Genomic DNA, 23834 nt, shown 5'->3' on the forward strand with positions numbered 1-23834 from the left:
GTATAACACACCCGGCTGTCTACTAACCCTCCATTGTCCTATGACTGCAGAGGTGTTAACTGTGCACTTCAGTTTAAAAGGGCTCCTATACCATGTGTGAACCCCTGATGCTTAGCAGTCTGTCCCACCTTGTATTTAGCTTGGACACTGATTACTTTTTCCAGGTATGAAGAAGAGCTCTGTGAAGTTCAAAAGTTTGTCCTCTCTACCAACAGAAGTTGGTCCAATAAAATATTTTATTTCACTCACCTTGTCTCCCTCATATCCTGGAACAACACAGCTACCGCAATAATGTGACACAAGTGACATCCCTAGAAAGCTAAAAGTATATCTCAAACATACAGAGTACAGACACTAATTGTTTTCTGCACATATCATTCCATCCAAAATGTCAGGGCCTTAGGGCCACAAATTGCTTTAGGCAAGATGTTAAAATCTTGCACCAGTTGCTATGCTAGATATCTGGGAAATATTTCTGGAGAAGAAATTGAGACTCCATCTACAAGGGCTTGGCTACACTTGCAAGTTGCAGCGCTGGTAGAGGCTTTCCAGCGCTGCAATTAGTAACCGTCCACACCTGCAAGGCACATCCAGCGCTGCAACTCCCTGGCTGCAGCGCTGGCTGTACACTTGGCCAGGTTGGGGTGTAGCGATTGCAGCGCTGGTGATCCAGCACTGCTCATCAAGTGTGGACACACACCAGCACTTTTATTAGCCTCCAGGGAATAAGGAGATATCCCAGAATGCTTTTAACTAAATTACTTCCTTTGTTTTGTTATGCAGCCTCTCTTTGTTTTGTTGTGAACTCCGATCGGAGCTCCGTTGAACTGCTTATCTAAAAAACAAACACTGATCACAGCAAACAGGAGCTATCTGTACCTGGCTGTGAACGATCAAATGAGAGGCAAGCAGTTTGCTTGACAGAGAAACAGCGTTGGATGCAGGCTGTTTGCAATTAAGACTAAGGGTTCGCGAACATTTTGTGATTTTTCAATCCAGGGAAGCTAACACACAGTGTTGGCTCCAAAAATCCACTCTCTCTATCTTCCCCGCTCCCTGTCACAGTACACCACCCTCCACCCCCCTCTTTTGAAAAGCACGTTGTTGCCACTTGAATGCTGGGATAGCTGCCCATAATGCAGCACTCCCAACAGCGCTGTAAATGCTGCAAATGTGGCCACACACCAGCGCTGGTAGCTGTGAGTGTGGCCACACACCAGCGCTGGCCCTGCACAGCTGCACGACCAGCGCTGTAACTCCCAGCGCTGCAACTTTCAAGTGTAGCCAAGCCCCAAGTCTTTATTGGCATTGTTGGAAATAGTTTGAGGAACACTTGCAAAATAGGTTTCCATTCTTCAACAGGCCATCCTTTGGTAGGAGGGTATTAGTGGGTTGGTTCCCAAATAATTCTTTAAATTCCAAAGCTCTGGTTTTTTATGGGGGTGGGGTGGAGAACCACTTCCACTTCTATCTATTATACTAGTCTAATGCTTAAAACTACTTTTTTCTTTTCTACTTATGTGATTCACTGCTCACTACTTCCTATTAGTCAGGCGAGAACATGTGCTACAGAATCTGAAATCTCTTACCTGATTTTCTTTCTGCTAGCAGGTTCTCCTCTCATCAGTCCACTATGCTAATCTGATAAAACAACTGGAATACAATTCATAACAGATTTTTTTCCCCTAAAGAGAGAATTAGACACATAGTAGCTTGACAATTAGCTATAATATACCAAGTATATGTCTTAATGCTACTAATAAGTTGCTGAAATGTTTCTACAGCTTTGGAAGAATATTACTGAAGGATTAGGTTTAGTTCTGAAGCCTTCAGCAATTATATTGATCTCTCTCCAAATTTCAAATTAACCCATTAGTAATGAATGATGGGAGAAATGGCTAAGAGAAAATTATCAGATAAAAAATCTTGCATTTGCATTAGAAGATTACTTTCTGGGAGTTCTGTTTAATCCACCACCTGTATGAGAGTGGGATTGAAGGGATAACATTATGCTTTTTAGAACAGTGCTTACAATGATTTTTGCAGGAAAGATAGACACAGATACAGGGCTGGCTCCAGGTTTTTTGCCGCCCCAAGCAAAAAAAAAAAAAAGCTGGAGAGCCGCTGCCAAAGCCAAAAAAAAAGCTGGAGTGCTGCCCCTTGAAAAGTGCCGCCCTAAGCACATGCTTGGAACGCTGGTGCCTAGAGCCGGCCCTGCACTGATATCACTGGTACACTATTTAAATGAAATTGATATGTCAGCAGACTAATTTTTCAGCCATTGTTGCTGAGAAAATAGTTTTGGTGAAGCAATGGTGTTTTTAAACCACCTATTTTTTCCAAATATACATAAAAATATTTCAAGATCCTTTTCGATAAAATATTAAATCAGCAATATAAGAAGTGTACTACTGTATCAATTATTATTATTTACTGAATTAAAGGTGCCGCAAACTTCCCAAAGGACTTAAAAACTGGCAAGCATTTTTAGACCTCAAGAAAAGAATAGATGATTTTAGTGAGTCATGTCCTCTGTTGGAAATGATGACTAATAAAGCAATGAAGCAGAGACATTGGAATCGCATTGCTGAAACAACAGGACATCAATTTGATGTGGAATCAGATTCTTTTTGTCTTCGAAACATCATGGAAGCACCACTTCTTAAACATAAGGATGATATTGAGGTAAGTACACACATTGCTTTTGATCCTTCAATTTATATTTTCAGGAAAGTACAAAATATTACTTGTATAAAAGTTATATTTAAGGATATTTTTACTATGAAATCAAACACTATTCTGAAACAATGCATGGTATGTTAAATAGTTGTTGTCCATTATAGAATCATAGAAATGTAGGGCTGGAAGTGACCTCAAGAGGTCATCTAGTCAAATCCCCTCTTTGCTGAAGCAGGTCCAGGTATACCTAGATCATCTCTGACAGGTGTTTGTCTAATCTGTTCTTAAAAACCTCCAATGACTGGGATTCCACAACCTCCCTTGGTAAGCTATTTCAGTACTGAACTATCCCTGTAGAAAGTTTTTCTTAATGTCTAACCTAAATCTCCCTTGCTGCAGATTATACCCGTTACTTCTTGTCCTACTTTCAGTGGACATTGAGAACAATTGATCACCATCTTCTTTATAACACCCCTTAACATATTTGAAGACTGTTATCGGGTCCTCCCTCAGTCTTCTTTTTTTCAAGACTAAACATACCCAGGTTTTTAAACCTTTCCTGAACCTTTTATCATGTTTGTTGCTCTAATCTGGACTCTTAAAATTTGACATACTAATCCAGCTGAGGCCTCACCAGTGCTGAGTAGAGTGGAATAATTACCTCTTATGTCTTTCTTATGATGCCCTTGTTAATGCACCCCAGAATGAAATTTGCTTTTTTCACAAGTGCATCACCTTGTTGACTCATGTTCAGTTTGTGATCCAGTAAAATCCTCAGATCTTTTTCTGCATAGCTCATTATTTCCCATTTTGTATTTCTGCATTTAATTTTTTCTTCCTAACTGAAATTTCAGTGTGTGTTTGTTCAATATTACATCACAAAACAAATTAAAGAATCTTACCCAGAGATATACAACCTGTCCTATTTAGAATTAAATGCAACTCCAAAACATCTCTTTCATCCTCCAGCCAATCAAAATACAAAAGTATGAAGACTACAATATATAATCTGCTTCAAACTGAAGTAATTGATTTTGCAGGGAACAAGAAGGCTTAGGAGTGTATTCCATTCCCACCCTGATGCCCAAGGGCTCAAAAAACTGAGGAGCACTCAATTTGAAATTCTTAAATAGATTTTTTTTCTAGAAGCTACAGTTCAAGTTGGAGACCCTAAATTTCACTGTAGTAGCTGTTCTCAAAAGGATTTTTTAAATTTTTCTCTAGCCTTGATTTGAAGAACCCCTACCAATGCACTGCATGAACCTCCCATAGGAGATGTCTTGGCTTCACATGCAACAGACAATGTTGTTAGTGTGCTGGTTTTCCTTTGGTCTGCCTACCCCTCTATCTTCCAAAGTGTCTTCCAAAGTGCTAGTTAACACTGTTTTCCTCGGGCAAAAAGGGTTCATATATACCCATGTTGAGTCTGCCTGCTCAGAGCACCATTCCTGGAAAAGGCTCACAAAGCTGCAGTCCCACAGCTCAGATTCTGTTCTGAAACAAGATGGATTTGTCATCACCAAGAGCAGAATGACACCACATGGTCAATATTACTTCTGGGAATAATCAGATATCAATCTCCACATAAGTTTATTTCTGTCAGAGAACAGGATTCAGAAGCTGGTGGCCACAGGGTGCAATGTTATTTGATCTCTAGTCACATCTGTCAGTGATGGTCCCTTGCACCGACATACTGCTGAGTCCTGAGAAATTAAATCTAGCTACATGAGATTTGAGAGGTAATAATTAAAAGAGGTTATTCAGATGCTTTTATCATATCCTTAGCCTGGAGAAAGTATTCCTAGGGCCTGGCCTATACGTAAGGCTGTATATAGAGAGAGAGCTAAGTCATTAACGTATAAGGATCCAGTCAAGGCAAGGGCAAAGCTTTTTCTTTTTTCTATGTTTTGTTTTAAATTCTTATAGTAAGTCTTAATATGAGCCAAAATCCTCAGACTTCAAAAGCCAAATAATAAACATTTCCAGCTCACTAGAAATGCAAGTGGGTGGAGGATTTTCCTTTCTTCCGGACATAACAATTCTTGGAGCTGCCTCACTTCGAATCTCTACACCAATGAGGAGAATTCCCACTTAGGATCAAAATCTTATATTAAAAACTCAGATGAAGCATCCCTTTGATCCCTTGTCAAAAGTACCCTTAGATTTTTTAAAAGGCTTATCTCCTTTCAATCATTTCAGCAAAGAGAGTTTTCAGAAGTTAAGGTCTTATTGGGGAACAGCAGCTGTGCACCTCCTCATGAGGACAAAGATGTACTGAGAGTTAATTCTTTATTCCCAAAATAAACCCAGTTACAAAAAATTATTTTTCTCATCATTTTTGCCCACTATCAAACAAACAAACAAACAAACAAACAAAAAACCCCAACCCTTTAAAAACCAAAGAAAAACAAAAAACTAAACAAAAAACGTCCACTCTTTTGGCATACTCTTGATCTCAAAGGTCTAAAAATCAACATTGAATGTAGTACCCAATTCAGAAAAATCTCCACTTCTCTTGGTCTATATACCCATCATAAACAAATGAAAAACAAGCAAAGAAAAACAGAAGAAATATTGCAGTTTGTTATTAGATGGCTAAATGGGTGCATTTCAGATGCTTTCAAAGGTAGAAATCTTTTTTCCCCTTGAAAATTTATGCTTATTTATTCAAAGTAATTGAAGATTCATATATAACATACAGAGAGAGAGAGAGAGAGAGAGATGCAGTGGCCACCTGGTCTTGTTTCCACACCATCAGTAAGATTAACCATTTAAACATGTAGGCTTCATCAGTCCCTGCATTGGAGGTAGGGATTTGCACATTATGCTCAACCAGCAACCGATTTATTTATTTTTTATAAAAGGGAGACATGTCCCCCTTGGAACTGTTACCTGATGTGCTGAGACTCCTCTGAGCCCATTTTCTCTGCCAGTTTGGGCCTCCAGAACCCTGCCTTATTGAGCCAGACATGCCAGTCTGCTCCAACACAGACCCAGAGTCTGAACCATGCTCCCCAAAGATGCAGACTTAACTGAAAACAGCTTAAAGAAGTGCTCCTGTCTCTAGCACCCAGACACCCAGCTCCCAATGGGATCCAAACCCCAAATAAATCCATTTTACTCTGTATAAAGCTTATACAGGGTAAATTCATAAATTGTCTGCCCTCTATAACACTGATAGAAAGATATGCACAGCTGTTTGCTCCCCCAGGTATTAATTACTTACTCTGGGTTAATTAATAAGCAAAAGTGATTTTATTAAGTATAAAAAGGATTTAAGTGGTTCCAAGTAATAACAGACAGAACAAAGTAAGTTACCAAGCAAAATAAAACAAGACACGCAAGTCTAAACCTAATACATTAAGAAACTGGTTATAGATGAAATCTTACCCCCAGAGATGTTCCAATAAGCTTCTTTCACAGACTGGATTCCTTCCTAGTCTGGGTCCAGCAATCAGTCACACCCCTGTAGTTACTGTCCTTTGTTCCAGTTTCTTTCAGGCATCTCTTGGGGGTGGAGAGGCCATCTCTTGAGCCAGCTGAAGACAAAATGGAGAGGCTTCCAGGGCCTTTTATATTCTTTCTCTTGTGGATGGAAACCCCTTTGTTCTTCTGTGCAAAGTCACAGCAACAAGATGGAGTTTGTAGCTACCTGGGCAAGTCACATGTTCATGAATGATTCAGCTTTTTGCAGGCCGACGCCATTGTTTACATGTTAATTTAAGCATTCCCAGAAAAGCTCAGATGTGGGTTGGTATCTCCCAAAGTCTGTTGTCAGTTAAGTGTTTCTTGATTGGGCACTGTAGCAAGGCGGTGAGACACTCCACAGCCCCGCGGAGGCACGAGCCTCCCCTAGCACCAATGTGGGTGGAGCCAGCGGGTCCTGCGCCCGCTCCCCAGAGGGCAGGGCACAGGCCAGGAAGTAGAAAAGCCTAATGGCAGAGCTCACTTGAAAGCCAGCCGCTGGAGAGGCCAGATGCCTGTGGCCTAGCTCTGGGTTGGGACACGCCGGGAGGCTGCAGCCGACACGAGGACTGGCCGGGCCAGCCAAGCCTACCCCTGGCCAGCTACCCAGAAGAGCAGCCCAACCTACCCCTGGCCAGTTACCCAGAGGAGCAGCCCAGCCTACCCCTGGCTAGCTACCCTGAGGAGCAGCCAAGCCTACCCCTTGCCATCTACCCTGAGGAGCAGCCGAGCCTACCCCTCGCCCGTTACCCAGAGGAACCGATGGTGCTGAAAACCTCTGAGGACACCGCCCTAACCCAGGTACTCTACGAGAGGGAGTCCAGAAGTAGCCCGGGGGCAGTCGACCCTGGTCTGGCGCAGCTCAGCCAGAACCCATGTCAGTATGTTGCGGTCAGGATCCCCACTGACACAGCATCAAGTCTCCTGCCATTGCTAGAGCCCTGGGCTGGGATGCAGTGGAGTGGGTGGGCCTGCGTCCCCCCTGCCACCCCACTCACAGGTGGCAGTCTCCGCCTCGAACCAGACGCTCAGAAGCCTGAGCTCCAGACTGTTTATTTGCTGCCCTGCCCCGACCCAGGACCTGGGCTTCTATTGGACTCTTGGCTCAGCCTCTGCCTAAGGACCTGAGCTCCAGACTGTTTGTTTGCTGCCCGGCCCTGACCAAGGGCCAGGACCCATAGCGAACTATTGCGTGGCGGTGCAATCCCCCACAGCCCCGCGGAGGGATGAGCCTCGGCCGCGCCCTTCTACAGGCACTTACTGAGAATAGTCCTTTCTCAAGAAGCTGACCAAATGCTTCACTAAGGTTACTTAGAATCAAACACATTGAGATACAAGTACATAGCCAATATTCATAACTTCAAATACAAAAATGATACACACATACAGACAGCATAATCATAACCAGCAAACTACAACCTTTCCATAGACACCCCAGTTGATTCCTCTGTACAAGACCTGGTGCAACCATATAACCCTGGTTGCAGCAATAATCTATATGGTCATAGTTCATGTCAATAATGTCACATCTACCTCCTCATTCATCCTTTGCTTCTCTCCCTAATTATTCCCTGTTATTGGACATCCCATTGCAGTTGATCTGTGGACTTTCTCCGTGAAGAACAGGAAAACTTAACCCAAAATCTCCTTTCTTCTAGCAGGAAAGTCTGGAGAGAGCTAAACCATCTAACAAAAGAATTATAGTTCTGAGGAAGGCTTAAACTGTCAAATTCTGCTCCATTTTCTTTAGAGGCATGATATATCTGTCCTCCATTATTTGAGGTGAAATTCAAAGTTTGTCCTGCTGGACGAAGTGTTTTTATATGATTTTTTCTGTCTAATAACCTGAGAATCAAAGTTTAAAGGAATTAGCTCTACAAAGCAACTTTGGAAGTATTTCAGACAGAATAATGCATTTATAGCCACTCCAAGCTGTGATTGACAGATCTTGGACCTTCCTCTAAAGAACTGCACCCAAGGGTAAGCCCCCTTGTAATAGATATATGACCTTTCCCTCTAGAAGAAAGGAAAATTTTCAGGTAAGCTAATTTTTTTCCTATTCCTTATCTCCCCACAGCAGTCTAGACCAATGGAAAAATTGTTCTTCGTTTGATTGGATTAGTCACAAAGCAGAAACGCTTTTTTCAGCCAAGCGCCTCTAATTTCTTTTCTGCTTCCAGCAGTTCCATTGTTTTATGGAACATGACAAACAGCTTTAATAGCTTCAATCACCACAGCCACAGGAACTTTCTCTCCAGATAGCCAGCTTTTCCTGTTTAGAGGCCTGATCAACAGAGCCCCCAGTACTTGTAATTTCTCTTTGTCCACTTGCTTTAATACTTTTGATAGTCATATTGGGGTTAGAAGCCTTTCACAAGTGGTGGCAGCTTCAGACTCCAGTTCGGAACCACTCAATCAGGTATACCTGGGCCTATAGCTGTTATAGAGGCACAAGGTTGGGCAGCCTCCTTTTAGAAACACGATACACTTCTCAATAGCCAGAAGGGAGAACATTGTGAACTCAGGAGCGATTTAGCTCCAGAGTGAACATTCCCTCAAACTGTCCAGTTCTTTGAGTAATTGCATATGTCCATTCCATTCCGGGTGTGCGCACACCCCACACAGTCGCTGGAACTTTTTCCTTCGGTGATACCTGTCGGTGCAGCTCAAATGCAAGCTGCTGCAATCATAGACAACTAGTGCCTCTCCATACTGGAAGCTCTGTAGCCAGCTGCCTGGGAGAGAGCCTGCCTGGGGAGGGGCAGCTGTAAGTGGGGAGCAGCAGCCCACTCCCTGCCTGGACTTGGTTTCTGGGACAGGAATCCAACAAGCCGGAGGGCCCACCCCCACCCCCCAGTAGTCTCTGTGCACAGCAGCAGCTGCCTGGGAGAGAGCCTGGCTGGAGACAGGGGCAGTCGCAGTTCGCTCCCTGCCCAGGCTCAGTTTCCAGTGACAGGGGCTGACTCTGAGCATGCTGAAGGGAGGAGGGGCTCCGGCTCACTCAGCCACTGTCCCCGGAAGCCAAGCTTGGGCAGGGGGTAGCCTGCCACCACCACAGCCAAGCGCTCTCCCAGGCAGCTGCTGTGCTGCACCGGGCACCGTACCAGCACAGCCGGAAGAGTCTCTGGCCCCACCTCTTCCACTTCAGCTCTGGCCCCTTGTGCTCCCCACCTGGGTGGCTGCTTGGATGCACTTGATCCTCCATGCCCCCCTGATGCGTCACCTCTGGCTGCTGTGTGCTTTTGACATCGGTATAAAGGGCCCAGCCAACCAAGAGCCATCTAAGTTTCTTTTTACTGCTTGTGACAGTCACTGGAACTGCTCTTCTTGCAAGCTCTCTGAGCAGACTGTGTTCTCTTGTATTGTAAATAGTTAGTGTTATGAAGTGTGATGGGGCAAGGCAAGATGGCTACAATAAAGTAGTGAGGAACAGGTATGTTAGCCCCAGGCTAAACAAATCCCTACTACCATGGTAACCAAATGGCAGTTGCTCCGGGTTAATCAAGATACCTGGGGCCAAATAAGATCCTTTTAGAAGGCAGCGGAGATAGCTAGATTGATTGGGACACCTGAAGCCACTCAAGGGCTGTCTGGCACTAGTTAAAAGCCTCCCAGTTAGTCAGTGAGGCGTGGGTGTCAGGAGCTATAGGAGGGATCCGTGCTGTTGGAGGAACGAAGTAGTACAAATCCATATCAGGTGCAAGGAATGAGGCCCTGAGGTAATGGTGAAGGAGCTATTGAGTGGGGGCTTCTGTGGGGAAGTGGCCCAGGGAATTGTACATGTCCTGTTTCCAAAAAGTCAGCTACCATAGCTGCTAATTTTAGGGTCCCTGGGCTGGAGCCTGGAGTAGAGGGTGGGCCCGGGCTTCCCCCTCCCCTCCCTGATTAATCACTGAGACTGGGAGACAACAGAGACTGTGTGAGGAAGGATTGATTCTCCTGACCTCCCTTGTTGGCTTATGATGAAAATGGCTCAGTAAGCTGTGACCCTTGCCTCTAGAGAGAGAAGGGCTACGTGGAGGGTCACAGTGAGTCTCTGAGGCTAGCAAAATCCACCAGGAAATGCAGGACCCACAGAGTCAAGGACAGAGCTTTGTCACAGAAGGTAGTTTAGGTTGTTTTTTTTTTAACCATCTCAGGGTTTCAGTCGACTCCCAGTGCTGAGGGATGCCTCAGTCATCAGGCTTCAAGTCCTGCATTTCCTGAAATAAGTTTGTGCCTGTGAGCAACCTGCACTCAAGTTGCTTAAAGTATCTTCGGGAAGCTTGTATTGGAGAGAGAGCTGCCAAATTTGAAGTGACTTTAAGTCTCGCATGAAGAAAGATTGTGAAGCAAGGCTAAAGCTTCTCCTCATGAGGGTGGCCTTGAGACCTCCATCGGAGTCAGGTCAGTCAGACTCTGCACTGACTGCCTTGACATCAGTAAAGAGTGTGCCTCCTACCATATCCGAGTCCTGATACCACTCACCATCCCCAATGCCTAAGAAGAGGCATAAGAAGCAGACTTCTGAAAGGGGAAGATCCGTGGCACCGAAGTCTGCTAGGCATGGGGATAAGAGTAGAGTGCAGTCTAAGGCCTGGTCTACACTACAGCATTAGGTCAATGTAAGGCAGCTTATGTCAACCTAATTTTGTTAGTGTACACACTTCAGCCTTGCTCCTGCCGATGTAAGTGCACTACTACGCTGACGTAATAACTCTACCTCCACGAGAGGCATAGGGCTTATGTTGATGTAGTTAGTGCCATGCAGTGTTCCTGTACACACTGTGTTACTTACCTCTATTGGCTGTCATTCTTGTAAATTTCATGGCTCTGCTGGAGCCATGAAGTTGACAAAAAAGTGTCTCCCAGTTCCCCAGCCAGGCTGCTTCCCCATTTCCACTCCAAGCAGGGCTGCCACCCAGGCTCCCGGCTCAGGCTGCTGCCAGGGCTCCCTGCTCCCAGTGGGGAGCCCTGCTGCCACCGGGGTCCCAGCTCCCCACTTACAGCTGAGCTGCCAGCCAGGTTCCCAGCTCCCTGCTCCATCCAGGCTGCTGGATCAAGCCAGATCAAGATATGTGGCTTGAGTCAGTGCTTGCTGATATCCCTTAATGAGGAAGTAGTGCTGATCTACTTTGGCTAGATTTAAAAGCCGGTCACCAGTGAAACTGGAGCAGTTAACTGTTAGTAGCAGAGTTTTGTGGGAGTTTGTAAGTGGGAGTTTTGGGGGAGGGATATTTTCCCTTTCTTTTTTTCTAGGAATAAGGATTAAAGAAGAGACAACCATGATGGTTACTAATGCAGCTGTATAAGTGATGTGAGGAGGAGAGTAGACAAAGAAGATGGTCAAATGCAAAAGCTGTCGGCGCTGCATCATCATCCTTAAGGGAGTCTCTGATGGAAGCTACTTATGCATGAAATGACACCTGATAGAGCTCATGGAAGAGATGATTGAAAGATTAGAGATGCATCTGGAGATGAGGATGGAATTAAGACAGTGATTTGAAGGTATAGTGCAGAGAAGGAGAGAGGAAGTGGTACAGATTACTCACGATATGTGGATACCTGCCAACAAAAGGATCTGGAGGGTGGACTACCAGACAAGGGTGATCCATGGAAGAATGTGCCCATGAGGACAAGGCAGAGGCAGAGGTCAGCTGTCTGTGCTGAAATCAAGTTGAATAACAGGTTTGCTGAACTGGGGAACGAGGAGGAAAAACAGGTGTGGGGAGGGAGCAAGAAAAAAATAAAGGAAGCCAGTCTCTGCAGAAGAGATGATGGAGATAGCTAGGGACTGGCGCTTAAGGAAGAATGGGATGATATACAGGGAATTGCGAGAAAGAATTTAAGACAGATTCATACCAACACCAGGAAGAGACAGGTATATGTGATCAAGACTCCAAACCCAGAATAATTGACAGGCCTGTTACCAGATCCAGAAAACAGAAGAGCATGTTGTCTGCCAGGAGCAAGGATCGAGATGTGGACATTATGCTGAAAGGAATTATGCTGGGAGTGAGGGAAAATCCATTGATTGTGCTGCATATTGGAATGAATGATACTGCTAGAGTCCCACTGAAATGGATTAAGGATGACTACACTTGACTGGGTAAGACACTTAAAGAAGTGGAAGCTTAGTGATCTTCAGTGGAATACTTTCAGTCCCTAGAGAACGTGGGTGAAAGCATAACAAAAGAATGAAGATCAACAGATGGCTCAAAGATTGGTGATACCAGGTAGGTTTTGGGATGATCTACCATTGGGAGGCATTTACCGAAAGAAGATACTTCTCAACTGATGGACTCTACTTGAGTATCTGTGGTATTAATCTTCTGGAATCAAGTCTGGCATGATTAATGAGAGGGGCTTTAAAGTAGGAAATGAAAGGAGAAGGTTGGGAGGACATGCATCCAAGCTGGTGACGGGTTCTGCTTGATAACAATCCAAAGCAGTGTGGACTGACGCATGTTCATTTTCATCAACTGAGTCAAATGCCACCAGCAGAAGGTTGATTTTCTTTTTTGATTCGGGTTCTATAGTTTCTGCATCAGAGTGTTGCTCTTTTAAGACTCAGGAAGCATGCTCCACACCTCATCCTTCTCAGATTTTGGAAGGCAGTTCAGATTTCTAAATCTTGGAGCCTTGGAAGTGCCGTATGTTAAATATGGTTTGTAGTGGGGCCACTGTACTAATACTTTCTTTGAGCAAGATAATTCAATTACACCTGCCTAGAACAGAAACCTAGATTTAGAAAGTCTGTGGTCTTGTCAATACCAAAAAGTGCAACCATAGACATGCAGCTGTAGCTACAGATTTTCCAGGCCAAATTTGTTGAGGTCTGCATACCCCTACATTTAAAAAACCCATTTAACATCAATGAGTTTGCAGAAAAAAATATCAGAATGCCTTGTCCCACCTCTATACTGTATGTGTTTAAAACATTGCATAATTTCAGATCTGGATTGCACATACATACATTATTTTAAATATTATAATTAAAAGCTAGATATATAGTACAGTAAAAGCTTTGTTATCCAGCATGTTGGGGGAATGTCAAGTCAAAGTCAAAAATTCCAGTTAACTAAAAATTATACTTATCAATAGAGGGGAGGGAGTTCGGGTGCGTGAGGGGGCTCGGGGCAGGGGGTTGAGGTGTGGGAAGGGTTTCAGGGTGCTGGATCTGGGCGGCGCTTACCTCAGGCAGCTCCCGGCAAGTGGTGACATGTTCCTGCTGCTCCTAGGTGGAGGCATGGCCAGGTGGCTCTGCATGCTGCCTCTGCCCGCAGGCACCGCCCCCACAGCTCCCATTGACTGTGATCCCGGCCAATGAGAGCTGCGGCGCCAGCGCTCAGGGCAGGGCAGCGCATGGAGCTTCCGCGGCCATTTCTCCACCTAGGAGCAGCAGGGACATGTCACTTGTGAGGAACTGCCCTGATCCGGCACTCCGAAATGCTGGTTTCTAGAGCTTCCAGTTGGTAAAGTGCCAGATAACATAGCTTTTATTGTATTAGGAAAGGTTTCACATCTGGATAATGAAGATTAACATTTTTATTTTTTTTACTTTGCAGGATATCTGTATATCTGCTATAAAGGAAAAGGATATTGAAGCTAAATTGTCTCAGATAATTGAAAGTTGGGGAGGCCAGAATTTGAGTTTTTCATCATTTAAAGCAAGAGGAGAGCTACTGTTAAAGGGAAGTGAATCAGCAGAAATTATTACACTTATGGAGGACAGTTTAATGATCTTGGGCTCTTTACTTAGTAACAGGTAATTCTTAAGTGATTTTTTTGTGTGAATTTGCTAATTTTTGTACATGCTGATAATACACACACTATAATTAAATCAGCAACCATATTACTAGATTGACACTTAGTCAGCAATAAATGTGGATGAAATGTTATTGTTTTGTGTGGATGTTGGTATATTAATAATGTTACTGCAGATAACTTCTCTCAGCTCACAAATGTATAGCAATCTATTCTCTTGATACATTTGAATAAAATTAAATTTGTTTATTCAAGTTTTCAAGAGATCATTTTTGCTCTCTAGTTTACATATTTTGTTTCACTCCCTCTATAAATATTTTACTTTATACTTTAATTTAAAGTTATTCTTATTTCTCATCCCTGGTTTTAGATATAATACACCATTTAAAAAAGATATTCAGAGCTGGGTATACAAACTGAGCACCTCCAGTGATATCATTGAAGAGTGGTTGGTGGTGCAAAACTTATGGGTTTATCTTGAAGCTGTTTTTGTAGGGGGAGATATTGCAAAGCAATTACCTCAGGTAAATCTATAATACTTTTTGATATTTATATTCTAAAAAACTTAACTAAATAACAGTTTACAAGAGAATGTGTTAACACATTGATTTAACTTATGCTTAGGAAGCAAAACGTTTTCAGAACATTGACAAATCATGGATAAAAATAATGCAACGAGCTCATGAGAATCCTAATGTTGTTAACTGCTGTGTTGGAGATGAGACTATGGGACAGCTTCTGCCTCATTTACATGAACAGTTGGAGGTGTGTCAGAAATCACTTACAGGGTAAGAAGTTTTTTAAAATACATGATTATGTCATAAATTTATATAAAGTCAGTAATGTTTTATTTTAATTACAAATCAAACAGCTAAAAATGTTAAAAATAGAAGTTACTTTTATAAGGTTGTCACATACAGTAATATATTGTAGTTTGTCTCTAGAAGAGCAGTACTGCAATCTTCATTTTATTATTTGTATTCAAAACTCCTTAGGCAATTGGTATGGCTAGATAATCTCCCAAGAATAGGAATCTGTATCATAGAATCATAGAATCTCAGGGTTGGAAGGGACCTCAGGAGGTCATCTAGTCCAACCCCCTGCTCAAAGCAGGACCAAACCCAACTAAATCATCCCAGCCAGGGCTTTGTCAAGCCTGACCTTAAAAACCTCTAAGGAAGGAGATTCCACTACCTCCCTAGGTAACCCATTCCAGTTCTTCACCACCCTACTAGTGAAAAAGTTTTTCCTAATATCCAACCTAAACCTCCCCCTCTGCAACTTGAGACCATTACTCCTTGTTCTGTCATCTTCTACCACTGAGAACAGTCTAGATCCATCCTCTTTGGAACCCCCTTTCAGGTAGTTGAAAGCAGCTATCAAATCCCCCCTCATTCTTCTCTTCTGCAGACTACACAATCCCAGTTCCCTCAGCCTCTCCTCATAAGTCATGTGCTCCAGCCCCCTAATCATTTTTGTTGCCCTCCGCTGGACTCTCTCCAATTTATCCACATCCTTCTTGTAGTGTGGGGCCCAAAACTGGACACAGTACTCCAAATGAGGCCTCACCAGTGCTGAGTAGAGGGGAATGATCACATCCCTTGATCTGCTGGAAATGCCCCTACTTATACAACCCAAAATGCCATTATCCTTCTTGGCAACAAGGGCACACTGTTGACTCATATTCAGCTTTTCGTCCACCGTAACCCCTAGGTCCTTTTCTGCAAAACTGCTGCCCAGCCATTCGGTCCCTAGTCTGTAGCAGTGCATGGGATTCTTCCGTCCTAAGTGCAGGACTCTGCACTTGTCCTTGTTGAACCTCATCATATTTCTTTTGGCCCAATCCTCTAATTTGTCTAGGTCCCTCTGTATCCTAGCCCTACCCTCCAGCGTATCAACCACTCCTCCCAGTTTAGTGTCATCTGCAAACTTGCTAGGGGTGCAGTCCACACCATCCTCCAGATCGTTAATGAAGATATTGAATAAAACCGGCCCCAGCACCGACCCTTGGGGCACTCCACTTGATACCGGCTGCCAACTAGACATGGAACCATTGATCACTACCCGTTGAGCCCGACCATCTAGCCAGTTTTCTATCCACCTTACCGCCCATTCATCCAGCCCATACTTCTTTAACTTGCTGGCAAGAATACTGTGGGAGACTGTATCAAAAGCTTTGCTAAAGTCCAGAAATAGTACATCCACTGCTTTCCCCTCATCCACAGAGCCAGTTATCTCGTCATAGAAGGCAATTAGGTTAGTCAGGCATGACTTGCCCTTGGTGAATCCATGCTGACTGTTCCTGATCACTTTCCCCTCCTTTAAGTGGTTCAGGATTGATTCCTTGAGGACCTGTTCCATGATTTTTCCAGGGACTGAGGTGAGACTGACTGGCCTGTAAGTTCCCTGGATCTTCCTTCTTCCCTTTTTTAAAGATGGGCACTACATTAGCTTTTTTCCAGTCATCCGGGACCTCCCCCGATCGCCATGATTTTTCAAAGATAATGGCCAATGGCTCTGCAATCTCATCGGCCAACTCCTTTAGCACCCTCGGATGCAGCGCATCCGGCCCCATGGACTTGTGTTCGTCCAGCTTTCCTAAATAGCCCTGAACTACTTCTTTCTTCACAGAGAGCTGGTCACCTCCTCCCCATACCGTGCTGCAGAGTGCAGCTGTCTGGGAGCTGACCTTGTCTGTGAAGACAGAGGCAAAAAAAGCATTGAGTACACTAGCTTTCTCCACATCCTCTGTCACTAGGTTCCCTCCCTCATTCAGCAAGGGGCCCACACTTTCCTTGACTTTCTTCCTGTTGCTAACATACCTAAAGAAACCCTTCTTGTTACTCCTAACATCTCCGGCTAGCTGCAACTCCAAGTGTGATTTGGCCTTCCTGATTTCACACCTGCATGCCTGAACAACACTTTTATACTCCTCCCTGGTTATTTGTCCAATCTTCCACTTCTTGTAAGCTGTTCTTTTGTGTTTAAGACGAGCAAGGATTTCACTGTTAAGCCAAGCTGGTCGCCTGCCATATTTACTTTTCTTCCTACACATTGGGATGGTTTGTTCCTGCAACCTCAATAAGGTTTCTTTGAAATACAGCCAGCTTTCCTTGACTCCTTTCCCCGTCATGTACTAACAACATTCAAAGGAGAAAGTGTTCCTACAGTATGTATAGTTCTTCAGATAGATTTAGACATCCAAACTGCTTCCCACTTTGAAGTATCGTACATAGATTCTGATGTGAGGAACTGAATGAACACAGGATGTTAGCTCTTGAAGTCCAGAATTCAGTTTAAATGATTTGCTGGACTGGGGCCTGTGATCCTGTTATAAGTATTCTTTGTTGTCAGAAAGGCATGTGTGTGACCCCAGCAGTCTTGGGGTATGTCTATATTTGGAGCTGGAGATGACATTTCCAACTTGCATAGACATCCTCACGCTAGCTGTCATTGAGCTAGCATGCTAAAAATAGCCTAGCGCTGTATCACGGGCAGCAACAAGCAGTGACATGGGATAGCCACTCTGAGTGCAAATCTGCCTGGATGCTGTAGGTACATACTTGTGGCTAGCCTGTGCCACTGCTCTCTGCCACCACTGCACTACTATTTTTAACTTGCTAACTTGATGAAAACTATTTCAAGGCATAAGCGCCGACTTCCTCTTTTTTCCCTGGTTGCTAGACCTCCCCCTTTGCCCCTGGCCCCGCCCCCACTCCACCCCTTCCATGAGGCCCTGCCCCTATCCTGCCTTTTCTCACCCCTTTCCCACCCACATTCCAACCCCTTCCCCAAATCCTCACCCTGGCCCCGCCTCTTCCCCGCTCCTCCTCTGAGTGCGCCACGTTCCTGCTCCTCCCCACACGGAGCGTGCAAACAGCTGTTTGGCGGCGGCCGGGTGGGAAATGCTGGGAGGTAGGTGGAGGAGCGGAGATGTAGCACGCTCAAGGCAGGGGAGGAGGAGGTGGGGTGGGTGGGGTGGGGTGGGGTGGGGGTGAGGGGAGCTTGGCTGCCGGTGGGGGCAAAGCACCCACTAATTTTTCCCCATGGGTGCTCCAGCCCCAGAGCATCCACGGAGTCAGTGCCTATGCTTCGAGAATATCTACACAAGCTAGGAATCACACCCCTAGCTCCAAGTGTGGACATAGCCACAACTTTCCATACGTTTCTGACCTCAACACTGAGGGTATGTCTTTATAGTAATTAAACACCCATGGCTGGCCCGTGTCAGCTGACACAGGGTCGCAGGGTTGGGCTGTGGGGCTGTAAAATTGTGGTGTAGACATTTGGGTTAGGGCTGGAGCCCAAGCTCTGGGACTCCTTGACAGGTGAAATGCCCAGAGCTTGGGCTCCAGCTGGAGTCCAAATATCTACACCACAGTTTTACAGCCTGAGCCCACTAGCCCGGATCAGTTGACCTAGGCCAGCTGCAGGTGTTTAACTGCAGTGTAGACATACCCTGATGGTCCAGTTATGCCCAAGAGCAAGAATCTATACTACAGTATTTACTCAGAGAACTACAGTTCTTTCTTTCTATGCATTAGCACATAGAAGGGTGGAAAAAATTCAATTATGAAAAAAAATAAAATCTTATTTTTAATAGAAACAGATTTTTCTTTCTAAAAAAAACATTTAAAACTAAATTTGAAATTGGCAACCTAAATCAAGGCCTAAACTTAATAGATTATAGTAAAATCATTTACATTAAATAAAAAAATAATATTCAAGCAGTGTGGGTTAGCTGCTGAAATTTTAAAGAAAGTCAGACCAGACCACTGAACTAATGGAAATCACTGACTAAGCATCTGCAATCAGAGTTGGTTGAAGTGTCAAACCAGCTTTTGACAGAAGCAACTTCTTCTGTAGGCACAGAGAAAATATTTTCTTTATTTCAGTTTTTTCAACTAGTTCAGTTCAAAGATGAGAAACTGATTGGGTGTTGAAAAAGGAGGAAATTTTATTTTTCTCTTCTGAACTATGCATGAAAGTGAGGTGTGAGAGAATGAGATCTACTAGTTTTAAAGTCTTGAATGACAGGGTGACCAGAAGCAATCAGTTCAATTCACTTACTACAGATAATACTTCCTTTGTTTAATAAATCAGTTAAAAAACAAAACATGTTTTGATAAACGTATTGTTTTCTAATCTATATAGCACATTTAAGGTAGTTTTATTCAACTAATAAAAACATTTTAAAATGCTGTTTTTTTTTAAATTTATGGAACTTCAGCTTGCATCCAAATGCAACTTGACACAAATCATGAGTAAAAAATTAATCTAGTAAATAACAAATGTCATTTGCCATTTTCTAACATCATAAAAACTATAAATATTAAGAATCTGAATAAATGTATGTTAAATTCTATAATTGCTAAATAAGTGTATAAAATATAATATCCTCCTGGTTAGCAAAAAGAAGCACCAATTTAGTGCAAAGGCTGTATTTAGTTGCATATCAACATGTTTTAATGGTTACCAACCAATAAGAGTAATCCTTTCTTTAGAAAAATACCTAAAAAGTACAAATGCGAAACAGGATTCAAATAAATTATTTAAATCAATGTTTCCTGATAGCCAATTTAAATCATGATTACAATTGGTGATTTAAATTACTTTGCTTTAAAACAGTCCACCATGGCACGTAGTACTGTGGCAGTTAGCTATGGCTTTTGATATTTTAAGCCCTGATTTGTGAAAGCTGCCCTATTCAGGACACAGTGCTTAACTATGTGCTTTAAATTAGGCATATACTTAAAGTGCTATCCTGAATAGAGATGTACTCAAGCATGTGCTTAAATCTTTTTGTAAATTGAGCGTTACAGTGATAGGTTTAGGAAGGATGAAGAAACTGGTGTTTTTTAAAATGATGTCATATTTCACAGTCTGATTCACAATTTCATGTAGAATACATTTTGTAATAAGAATTTTCCACAATATTTAAGATATTTAGAGAAGAAAAGGCTACTGTTTCCCAGATTCTTCTTTATCTCTGATCCTGCCCTTCTTGAAATTCTTGGACAAGCAAGTGATTCACACACCATTCAGGCAAGTTTTAAGTGACTATTTATTTATTGTTAGTATGCTAACAAAAAAAAGCTTTGAAAGAAATATTTAAATAAATAAAATATGCAAAAAGCAAAGGCAAAGTAAACTGTAAATGTAACAAATTCTTCTTGCAAACCTCATTCAGAGCAAGATTTTAAGCTGCTCCTCAGACTTTAGATTTTACTGTAAAATAAACACACAAAGTAACTTAAAAATTCTACATTTAATGCATTATGACATTATCCTGCTACATAATCTGTACAGTATAAAACTCCATTTGTGAACTTCCTTGCACGATCAAGTCAATAGTTATTTTTCTTGTCTGCTAATATTAAATGTTTACATTAAATTACTTTCTGAATTATCCTTTTAGCCACATCTTCCTGCCGTATCTGACAATATAAATGAAGTGCAGTTTCACCCAAAGGATTATGATCGCATAATGGCAGTCATATCAAGAGAAGGAGAGAAAATTCCAGTAATACTGCTAATTTCTTATCAATTTATCACTAATTTAAAATGTTTCACTGGTTTTTTTTCAGTAATTTTATTATATGAGAAGCCATTCTTTTGCTGGATGCACACAAGTAGATGATTAAATTAAGTTAAAATGGTTAATTACATGATTTATTTGAAAAAAACCCAATAAATTCTATATATTTGGTAACATGTTTATTGATATTTAAAATCAAAACAATAATTATATAACATTTATAACACAGTAATAAATAATAGGGATTTGGTAGCTATCTATAATTGTGTACATTTAACTTATATTTAATTTTTCAGTTGGACACTCCAGTGAATGCAAAAGGACCTGTAGAACTTTGGTTACTAGATTTGTTGCGCATGCAACAGTCTTCATTACACTGTGTAATCAGGGCAGCATATTATCAAATTAGTGACCCAGGATACCAGCTGCTTAACTTCCTTTATCACTTCCCAGCACAGGTGAGAACAGGGGGGTGTATATATGTCTGTGTATGCATATATATATAGATTACAAGCAGCCTTCTGAAAAAAGCAGAGGTTGTACAATTTATGTGGTTGGCAATTTTATTTATTTGTTTCAGGTAGTCCTCAAAATGTGCTTGGTGTGATACAAACGAAGTCCCTGACCTCAAAAGTTTATACTCTCGAAAAGTCCATCTAACCCAGTATCCTGTCTTCCAACAGTGGTCAGTGCCAGATGCTTTGGAGGAAATGAACAGAGCAGGGCAATTATCAAGTGATCTCTGTCGTCCAATCCCTGCTTCTGGCAGTCAGAGGTTTAAGGACACCTGAGCAAGGGGTTACATCCCTGACCATCTTGGCTAATACCCATTGATGGATCTAGCCGCCATGAACATAGGCGGCAGGTTCGTATAATTTTTGGTGGGGCCCAAAATGGTGGTCCGTCCCCCCCCCCGCTCTCACCCTGTAAGCTGATATAAAATGAAGCTACAATGCGTCAGCACCACAAGATTACAAGGGTCAATTAAAAGTGGAAAGTCAGAAGCAGCACTTGCCTATTAATACCTAATATACGGTATTAAATTTTGTTGCACCTGTTGTGACAAAGTGGGAATGTTCTTAATGTTTTCTCTGAATACTGTGTGGGTGCCTCAGTTTCCCCTGCAAAGTGCCAACTGACGGTGTTGGGGACAAAGAGATCAGGTGGCCTCCTTGTCCGGAAGAGACACAAAGGCCAGATGAGGGAGTGTCAGTTTGGAGCTGGCTGGGGAAATCGGGAGAGGCCCAGAACTTGGGTCTGGGCTCCCCACCCCCAAGATGGACCTGACTGAGGGGTCCTGTTTTCTGTACTTACAAGCTCTGTTTTAGACTGTATCCCTGTCATCTAATAAACCTTCTGTTTTACTGTCTGGCTGAGAGTCACATCTGACTGCGGAGTTGGGGTGCAGGGACCTCTGGTTGCCCCAGGACCTGCCTGGGCAGACTCGCTGCGGAAAGTGCACAGTGTGGAAGGGCATGCTGAATGCTCTGAGGTCAGACCCAGGAAGGTGTAAGCTTCTTGCCCTGGAGACAGTATGCTCAGAGAGGAGGCTCCCCCAGAGTCCTGACTGGCTTTGTATGGAGTTGTTCCAAAGCATCCCAGCATCCGCTTCCACACCATGCACTTCCCGGAAGTCTGCACAGGCACTGACACTCCCTCCTCTGGCCTTTGTCTCTTTTCCAAGCATTAGGAGGCCACCTGATCTCTTTGTTCTCCAACACCTTCAGTTGGCACCTTGCAGGAGAGTGGCCCAGGCCATCAGTTGCCTGGAGGCAGGGTTGCAGCCATTCTCTGTGCAGATGGCATCACACTGACCCTCTAGGGCTTTACAACAATCACACCCCCTTATCCCACCATCTAGAGCCTTAAGAAATGCATTGGGGAAACTGAGGCACACAGACAGTATTCAGAGAAAACACCTGTATACGACCAGTTACATACTTTGAAGGGTGTAAAATAATCAAATATTGTGCTAAATACAATGATACTCCAAAATGACCACCAAATTTAAGTTGCATGTTTTTCCCCTCAGGTGAGGGTTCTGGGGTGGGGCTGGGGATGAGGGGTTCACAGTGCAGGAGCGTGCTCGGTGCTGGGGGTGCAGGCTTTGGGGTGAGGCAGGGCTGAGGATGAGGAACTTGGGGTGCAGACAGACTGCCCCAGGGCTAGGGCCAGAGAGGACTCCCCATCACCACCACTGGCAGCAGCAAGCTCCAGGGGCGGGACCCCTCCTGCCCCCCACGGCACACACACTCTGCACATGCTCCTAGAGCCCCTCTCAGGTCCAGAAAGCTCACTCCCCTCCCCTATGATGGGTACTGGGGGGGGCACAGGTGGCCTTCCATGTTGCTGCCCCTCACCATAACTTCACAGTGGATGGGGGATGGGGCTGCCCCTTGCCCAGCATGGGGCAGAAGTGGGGTAGGCAGGGTGGTGGCTGGCTATGGGACGGGGGAGCAGGGTGTCATAAAATTCACCCAAGCCCCAGCTGCTCAGGTCTAGGAAGCTTCCCTCTCCCATCCCTCCTGTGGCGGGTGGGTTGGTGGGTGCTGGGGGAGGGGGCATTGCCTTCACATGTGGCTTTCTGCCTCCCCTGTGCAGCCTGCTGTGCCTCACTGGGGGTAGGAGTAGGGGCTGGGACTGGGGCTGGGGCAGGGGGGAAATCATAGGGTCAAACACTCAAACATAATAAAAAATCATAGGTCAAACACTCACGGAAGCCCCAGCAGCTCCTAAAGTGAATGATGTCTGTCTCCTGGCGCGTTTGTGACTCCTCCAAGTAGGGGCAGGAGAGGGGAGGCCCCCTCCACTCCCCTCCCCCTCCTGAGTGCTTCAGAAGTAGTTAGCAATGCATTCCTCTTATGCTAATGTTGCAGCCCTTAGGCTACAGCAGCAGCAGCAAAGGAGAGAGAGAGACGCGCTGTGCGCTCTCTTTACATTCAGGCAGGGAAACTCTGGGGAGGGGGAAAAATCTAGCTCCAAATATTGGTGGAGCAGAGCCCCTGATTATGAATATTCCTGGGGCTTTAGCTCCAAGAGCCCATATAAGTTGGCGCCCATGGCCATGAATGTATATAATTCTTTTTTGAACCCAGTTATCCTTTTACCTTTCATAACATCCCCTGGCAACAAGTTCCACAGATTGACTGTTCGTTGTGTGAAGAAATACTTCTTTATATTTGTTTTTAAACTGCTGCCTATTGATTTCATTGGTTCATGTGTTATGCAAAGGGGTAAATAACACTTTCTTATTCACTTTCTCCACAGCATCCATGATTTTATAGACCTCTATCACAATCCCTCCACTAAGTTGTCTCTTTTTATGAAGCTGAACAGTCCCAGTCTTTTTCATCTCTCGTCCTAGGAAGCTGTTCTATACCCCTGAACATTTTATTTGCCCTTTTCT

General features: G+C 43.8%; 1 protein-coding gene across 1 annotated transcript in view; it reads left to right on the top strand.

The window, feature by feature from the left end:
• Positions 1-23834, top strand: part of DNAH8 (dynein axonemal heavy chain 8) — a 594173-nt gene that overhangs the window by 320193 nt on the left and 250146 nt on the right. The window contains exons 36-42 of the mRNA XM_045010583.1: positions 2445-2685; positions 13692-13891; positions 14261-14414; positions 14515-14678; positions 19833-19935; positions 20309-20413; positions 20725-20886. Coding sequence (XP_044866518.1) covers positions 2445-2685; positions 13692-13891; positions 14261-14414; positions 14515-14678; positions 19833-19935; positions 20309-20413; positions 20725-20886 — 1129 coding nt within the window. The remainder of the gene's footprint in view (positions 1-2444; positions 2686-13691; positions 13892-14260; positions 14415-14514; positions 14679-19832; positions 19936-20308; positions 20414-20724; positions 20887-23834) is intronic.

Source organism: Mauremys mutica, chromosome 3 (assembly GCF_020497125.1).
Source record: "Mauremys mutica isolate MM-2020 ecotype Southern chromosome 3, ASM2049712v1, whole genome shotgun sequence".
Lineage (NCBI taxonomy): Eukaryota > Metazoa > Chordata > Testudines > Geoemydidae > Mauremys > Mauremys mutica.